Source organism: Camelina sativa, chromosome 16 (assembly GCF_000633955.1).
Source record: "Camelina sativa cultivar DH55 chromosome 16, Cs, whole genome shotgun sequence".
NCBI classification, from domain to species: domain Eukaryota; kingdom Viridiplantae; phylum Streptophyta; class Magnoliopsida; order Brassicales; family Brassicaceae; genus Camelina; species Camelina sativa.
In genome coordinates, this window is record NC_025700.1 from 21863584 (window position 1) to 21871504 (window position 7921).

A 7921-nucleotide genomic window follows, 5' to 3' on the forward strand; every position below is an offset into this window, starting at 1 on the left:
TTAAGGATTTGGGAGATTTCAACCAAGCACTGTTAGCGAAACAAGCATGGAGGATGTTGAGTAATCCGGGATCATTGATTGCAAGATTCTACAAGAGTAGATATTTCCGGAAGACAAATATTTTAGATTATGGTAATGGTTCTAGACCATCATATGCGTGGAGGAGTCTGCTTTATGGTCGAGAATTATTGAAAGCAGGACTGATGACGTCTGTGGGTGATGGTCATAACACGTTGGTGTGGCGGGACAAATGGGTTTTTGATACACACCCCCGTGCTCCATATCGGTCCCAGATTTTCTTTGAGGTAAACCTGAAAGTGGCTGCATTGCGTGAACCAGGACAAGCTACATGGGATGTTGGAAAAGTTCAGTCTTTATTCCCACCAGAAGATGCAAAACGGATTCTAGCAATGAAATTAAAGGATGGACATGGCGACCGTTTCATTTGGCCGTACACTAAGTCTGGGTCGTATTCTGTAAAGAGTGGATACTGGCTGGTGCAATCTTTATCCACTTTGTATACTCCAAGTGATGATAATAGTCGCAAACACAATGAGCTAAAGGCAACGGTCTGGAATGTGAAAACGGTTCCTAAGATTAAAACGTTTCTTCGGCGCATGTTGTCTGGAGCATTGGCGGTTTCGGAGCGTTTGGCATCGCGTGGCTGTAGTAGGGATGTATCTTGTTTGCGGTGTGGCTTCGATGCAGAAACCATTTGCCATATTTTGTTTGTGTGTCCAATAGCGAGACATGCTTTTGCCTTAGCTAGCGTCCCGAGTCCAGTTGGGGGTTTTTCTACTGTGAATTTGGGTAAAAATTGGGAACATCTGTTAATGGTGCTACAGGATGACACGATCCCACATATGATCCGAGCTCCGATCCCTTGGATACTATGGGGGATATGGAAACACCGTAACACAGTTGTGTTTGAGGGGAAGAGTGGTGATGTTCGTGCTTTAGTTTCCAAGGCATATGAGGATTGGAATCAATGGCAAGCACTCCAAGTTGTACCCGTTGAGGATACTTTGCGTCACTCTCGTTCACAAGGGATTCTGGAGCGAAAATGAAGTAAACTTTTACCGGGATTTGTTAAATGCAATGTAGGTTCCTCGTGGCATGGTCAATCTCACTTGTCAGGCGGTGCGTGGATTGTACGGGACGAGGCTGGACAGGTTCTATATCATGCGAGAGATGCACGTCCAGGACATGCTTCACAATTCTTAGCGGATCTTCACTGCTTATCTTGGGCGATAGAAGCTTTGAGTATTCTTCAGATTACTAAAGTAGAATTTGCTATGGACAGCGTTATGGTCATTGAAGCGATCAAGAATCCATCAGCCTGGCCACGGTTCAGTATCTTGTTAAGCAACATTCATGAGAACCTCTCTAAATTTGTGACTTGGAAGGCCACATCAGTCGCAAGTACTGTAAATTCAGTCGCAGAGGCAATAGCAAAAAGTGTTTCAAGGGATGACAGATTACAGTCTTATCTATCACTTGGAGGGCCTTCTTGGCTTCAGCATCAAGTGAGAAATGAGACAGCATAATCGTTTGAGTTTATCTTTATTTTCTTCTCTTTATGTATAACTCTCGCTTTGTTTTGGAATTTTTCAGAGGACAGAAAAAAAAAAAAAAAAACCTTTTACTTTAACAAAAGAGAACCTTTTTATTAAAAAAAAAAAAGATTACAATTGCAAACTATAAAATTATGACGTAAACAAAGGGATTCATTAGAATACTTATTCCTTTTCCCAAACCTTTCAATTCACTACCCTTTAGAATTGGCCCAAATTGACTAACTTAAACTAAACGAGTGAATATGATCAGAGTGGCGCCAAGAGTTACAAAAACCATTAATTTTTTTTTATATATAAAAAAGCTACAGCGAACTAATTAGGATGAAGCCAAAATGCGGATCAACGAATGCAAGACGGAGGAGCTATCTTGCCAAGTGTCCTACCGCCAACATTCTCACAGAAAGCGGTGGCTGGACCGTCGGGTCCACTGTGTACTAAGCTAACATCGGTGAGCTCAACCCCTTTGCAAGGAACATTCTTGCTACATTGTAACTTTACGGCCACTTTGTCCGTAGACGTCCCCCAAATGTTATTGTACCTCACGTCTTGTATCTGAATCTGTGAAGCAGACTACAATAATAATAATAAAATTAAAAAATTAGGTCATGTCAAGAAAACTAAAAATTAGTTTTGTTGTGATTAAAGTTACCTCATAGTTGCAGTTTGAGTTTGGACAGTATTGTTGATCTATGTTGATTGGGTTTCCGACATTAATCATCTGGAGATTCTTGTAAAGGAAATTAGAAACTAAGTTCGGTGTACTCGTCGAACCCCATGTCTTGATCCGTACTCCATTAGTCGAACCGTTAAAGATGGAATCCCTAACAGTTATTCCCTGAACGCTCTTCTCACCTTTATACCTTCCAAGACTTCCAACGCTGATTCCATGTCCCGGTCCACAGTTGACATTGGAGATATCCAAATTAGTGGTTCCCGACAAGATCGCGATGCAGTCGTCGCCAGTTCCGATGTCAACATCGTCGATCTTCATGTTGCTTGATAAACCTATCTTGATTCCGTCGGTGTTAGGGCTATCTCCGGGGGCCCTAATGCTCATGCGTGAGATGTCAAAGTTTTGCACTCCGAAGAAGTTGAGGTGACCCATTTTGCTATTGATCGATCTGATGTGGCTGATTCTTGAGAATCTCACGAATTGGAACCCCATGTTCATAGGTAGAGCCCGGCAATTAGGGGTTTCGCGGCAATTGTTCAGTGGCCAAGAGTAGCTTCCTTGTCCATCAAGGATACCGCCGCCTGAGACTGTGAGATAGTCAACGTACCTGAAAATAATCCACGTCTCTTCTTTTATGGCGTTAGCTTCTTTAGGTGCTAACAAAGTTCCTTTGATGATGAAACTAATCCGACTTTTACATGGTCCCGTGAAGATTACGCCACCGAGGTAGAAGGTTCCAAATGGTACGTAGACTCTAGAGAATCCGTTCCATTCGCACGCTTCTTTCCACGCCTTTGTAAACGCCTACGATACCAAGACACCAAAAAAAAAATCAAACACGTGTTAGAATTCATCAAGAAATACAAACATCAATGTCGAATTAGTTGGATCAAAACAAAAAACGAGAAATTTCACTACCATAGCATTGTCGGTTTTGCCGTCACCGCGAGCGCCATAGCTTCGAACATCAAAGATCTTTCTTCCGGGGAGAGGGATAGAAGCGGCTGCTGCAATGCTACTTGCGACGGCAGCTATGAGTAAAATTAACCTTATAAAACTACAAACAGTGGAAATCATTTCTTTCTTCTATTCTGAAGTTGCCTTACGTTTTTGGAATTGAAATCTATAAAAAAAAGAGTTGTAGTGCCTTTTCGTAAAGACTTGAGAGTGGTGAACTGATGATAGTATGCGTCTCAATATATACTAGTGGATCTCTAGAGACCGCTATATCAGTGTGGCTTGATCCTTGGTACCGTTTTTTGGTAAAAAAATGATTCTTTTTCTCTATTAATCGTCCAAATTAATGTGTTTCTTTAATAGTACAAATCGATTTATTTCTGATTATAGATGGTTATATTTTTGTAATTCCTTATATATGAACAGAATATAAGTAAATATGGTAAATTGTTCCAATCTTGTCGATTAATTGTGGGATCAATATTATCAATAAATTGATTCCGTACGGTTTAACTATAAATATTTTGCAATAATTTAGTTCTCGGGTTATTAGGTATCACTTACCAAAAACAGGTTAATTAACATATAGTTAGCATGGAAAATATCCCAATCGTATTAAATATTTGAATCAAAATCGTCAAAACGATAAATACTTGTACGGCAGAAGAAGCCCATCCCGCAAGATCTGCTGGACTTCCATGCCTCACAATAGTGAGCCTCGTGGACCATATTTATGATTTTACATTATTAATTTAATAATAAATTATATATTACATATCTTTATTTTTTAAGAAAGTTTTTGAAATACTTTGAAATTGAAACCGTTTGGCATGTTAATAAGTAAATATAACCACAAATCAGCGAGTATTATCTGCAAAAACCCACAAGTTTTGCATGTAAAACTTTTAAGATTAAACCGTTTTATAACGAAAAACGGATGAGAAAACAATATAATCTAGACTTGAAAGATGGTTTAATTACAATTCTATATGGAAAGCTGAATTTTAATACGTTATCTGCCGAAACTGTATAATTGATATATAAAATACGTTCATGTAAAAAGGTCGATCAATTCAAAAAGGAAACATTTCTGAGTCAAGTTTTTTAGTCAAAAGCTTACTCTGAACTTTTATAGCCAAACTTGACTTTGCCTCTGTTCTCATCCATATATATGTGTCGATGAAAATTAATGATATACAAACTTACACAGTACTTATTCGTGGCGCATAAATACTTTTAAAATTTTGTAATGATATCTGACTGATTATAAATGTATGACCTTCAACTAATCCCATATATCAACCCTTTGAAAAAGGAAAAAAAAAACTAATCCCGTCAATAAAAACACAAATTAAGAAAGAAAATAACTAATTTGAATATGATGGGATTTTTGTGTGTGTGGTACAACCGTACTAGGAACTTTTTTTTTCGTACTAGGAACTTATTTGCAATTTGTGAAAAGAGTTTTAGGAATAATGAATAGAAGATGAGTCAAAAAAAACCATAAATAATGAATGATGGTCCCTTCTTATGAAACTTTCCATGAAACATCGTATGTAACTATCCTTGACTTCTTGTATCATTTCTAATCTCTTTTACAAAATATAAGAGGTAAGACAACATAAAACTCTTTTACAAAAATAGTAATATATATATACAAAAAATACTTGATTAACTAATCATGTCTATTAACGATGGATTTGTAAATAGAAGATGCATATAATCAACATTTACTTCACAATTTTAATTTATATCGATTTCGTAAGTAAAATATACGATTATGTTTCATATAGCACAGTTTATGCTGTTCTAAAACGGGAAACAAGATTATTAACCCAAAATATAATATAATCATTGAGACACATCATTACTTTCTAGAAGAAGCATGAGCCGAAGACGATCGATCGACTTTATTTTGTTATGATGAAAACAGTATTTCAGACGTGCAAATTCTCCACACGTGCAAATACTTTCTAAGTTTCTCGACAAAAAAAATTCGTAGGCTGTTTCATTCAAGTGATGTGATGGGGATTACATCAAAGAAGGCATACTTTGACCCAAGAAAAGATCATGAAAGATGATAGAGTACACATAATAGCGATATAAAAAATTAAATGTTTGGTCCGTCTAGGCTGCTGGTGTTTTTTTATTAACGGTCAACATGTCTCAACGATCAATGAATGAGCTCTTCCTATTTACGCATAAGAAAAGCCATGTGATTTGTAATTGATCTCATTAATGGTAGAATGATTGATTATATAGTCATGTAGAATCGTTATCTTTGTAGTTTTTAGCTAGTCTAGTCCGTAATATTGTGCTTCTTTTTATACAGCTATAAAAAAGATAAGTCGAAAACACCCATTCAATCGTAACTTCATTGGTAAGTTTTAATTTCTAGAACTAGAATCACAAATATCGTTCGACCTATATAAAACAATTAGGGAATTCAACGAAATATGATCACAATTACATGTATTCGACGATAAAAAAGTTGGTCGTCGGGGATGTAATATGACGTCATTGGAAACAAAAAACTAGGTCGTCATCTATGTATATTTCAAGTAGGACGATGACACGAGAGATATAATAATAAGTCGTTTCAAACCAATACGAAATTTTTACTTAAACGACTCACTCTAGTGCCCCACCCCCACAAAGAATATTATATCATATGATTCATCTCTCTCTCTCTCTCTCTCTAATCTCTATAAATACCCCAAGTATGCCAACTATCCATATAAAAATATACAAACATCTGAGCACCCAAAGACACAGGAAGAGCTAAAGCTGCTAATATATACTCACTCTAGTCACTAAAGATCTCATTTCATCATCTTCATCAACACCACAAATCTTTAAAAACTCTTTGTTTTTTGTCTTTTTAAATCAATTAATTTTAATAGTAATGTCTGGAAGAGGGAAAGTGAAATCGGAGCCGATGAAGGTTGTGTTCATAAACACGCAGTACGTTGAGACAGATGCTCGTAGCTTCAAAACCGTTGTTCAAGAACTCACCGGTAAGGACGCCATCGTCGCCGCCGGTCCTTTTGAGTCCCCCTCCTGCGCTTCCGACAGCCGTTGTTACGGTGGCGGTAGTAAAAACGGTGAAGATACTAGACAGCTCTACGGCGGAGGAGGAGGAGGACAAGTAGGGTCGACGACGGAGTTTGATAGATTTTTCAAGGAGATGCCTGCCATGGAGGAGTTGTATAAACTATGGTCAGAAAATTGAGTCGTAAAATTATATTATTCTTTTTCTTCTTGAAATCGAATCTTTCTTTTTTTATCCACTAAGATTATGTTTTGTGATTGATTTGATTAAATCATTGATTTGATTAAATCATTTAATCATCTTTAAGTTGATCGTCACACTAAAATTAGATCCAAGTATAATTTGCCTTGCCAAGTATAACGTGAGTTACATAAAAACAGTATGGCCCATTTCTCTGAATTTTACACGGTCTTATAGTTTTCATATGTTGGTTTCAAGGCCCAATAAAAGCCCAAGTATTTGCTTTTGTTGATGTGTTTGGTCAGCCTATAGAATAAAAATTTCCAAAATGTTGGGATTTTAATTTTATAGTACAACAAACTATTGCATTAGTGTAAAGTGTAAACACATGTCAGTCTACCAACCAAAAAAAACCAAATAGGTAAGGGTACCATAATATTATCCGGATAAAATTCACAATTAATTAAATCCAACATGTTATATATAGTTCACAACAACCAAATCAAGCATAATATGAACTAACTAACCTTCTTGTGTTTATATATATATAAAAAAAGAGGGTTGTGTAAGTGCGTAAATGGCTGAAGCAAATAGCAACAAAACTCATGGTTGACCTTCTCTAACCAACCTTAACCAATTTTGTGTTGGGTGAACCATTTCTTTTTCATCAACCCGAAACATATATACAAACACACGAGTTTAATCGTCCCATCTACAAGTCTTGTTTCATTTATCATTCATTATTAGTTTAGCTTTTTGGCAGTTAATTTCAGGTTTTTTTCTGGTATTTAGTTGGGTTGATTCAACGATTATTAGAAACATTAGTATACGTCAACATTAAATATACGTATTTTGTTATTTTAAAATCGTAAGCTAATAAAATCGTAAACAAGAACAACACCTTTAAAGTTCATTGAAACACTACTACAACATTAACGCCGGCTAATCTAGTTTTGAAATATCACCAAACTTTGAACAAATAATGATGAGTCGTCGTACAACCCCAAAGATAACAACTGATTCTTCTTTTTTTCTTCCATTAGTTAATATATATTTTTGATGGTAAAAATTACGAATATTTAGTGCAAATGCGACAAACAAAGATGCAATTAAAGAAAGAAATGGATTAAAAAGAAAGAAAGAAAGAAAGAAAGACATTATTCTAACCCAACTCGGTGCTTAAGACAAAACCGCCTTCACAAGATTTCGTATATTCTAAGCTTTTTTTCATGGTCAACAAACTAAAATAATAATGTAGTAAAGAAACGCAACGACGACGTTTACAGAAGAAAGTGAAGAGCACGCGCGAAGAGAGGAAGACACAAGAGTGATGGGATGATGGATGGATGATTCTTTGGCTCGTCTCTTACTCCATCGTTTCCTGTTCCCCTTTTGCTTCTCCACCTCATCATCATCCATCATTCATCTCTCTCTCTCTCCCTCTCGTCAAATATATATATATATATATATATATATATATAT

At 36.3% G+C, this 7921-nt stretch overlaps 2 protein-coding genes across 2 annotated transcripts; one reads left to right on the forward strand and one right to left on the reverse strand.

Moving 5' to 3' along the window:
- LOC104751738 (exopolygalacturonase-like) lies at positions 1917 to 3327 on the reverse strand. Its single transcript, XM_010473754.1, has 3 exons — positions 3169 to 3327; positions 2227 to 3054; positions 1917 to 2147 (listed from the first exon to the last, which is right to left on the reverse strand). Exons 1-3 carry the CDS (start codon positions 3325 to 3327, stop codon positions 1917 to 1919), a joined length of 1218 nt encoding a protein of 405 aa, XP_010472056.1.
- LOC104751739 (VQ motif-containing protein 10-like) lies at positions 5966 to 6658 on the forward strand. Its single transcript, XM_010473755.2, has one exon. The coding sequence runs from the start codon at positions 6113 to 6115 to the stop codon at positions 6437 to 6439; it is 327 nt and encodes a 108-aa protein (XP_010472057.1). The 5' UTR covers positions 5966 to 6112; the 3' UTR covers positions 6440 to 6658.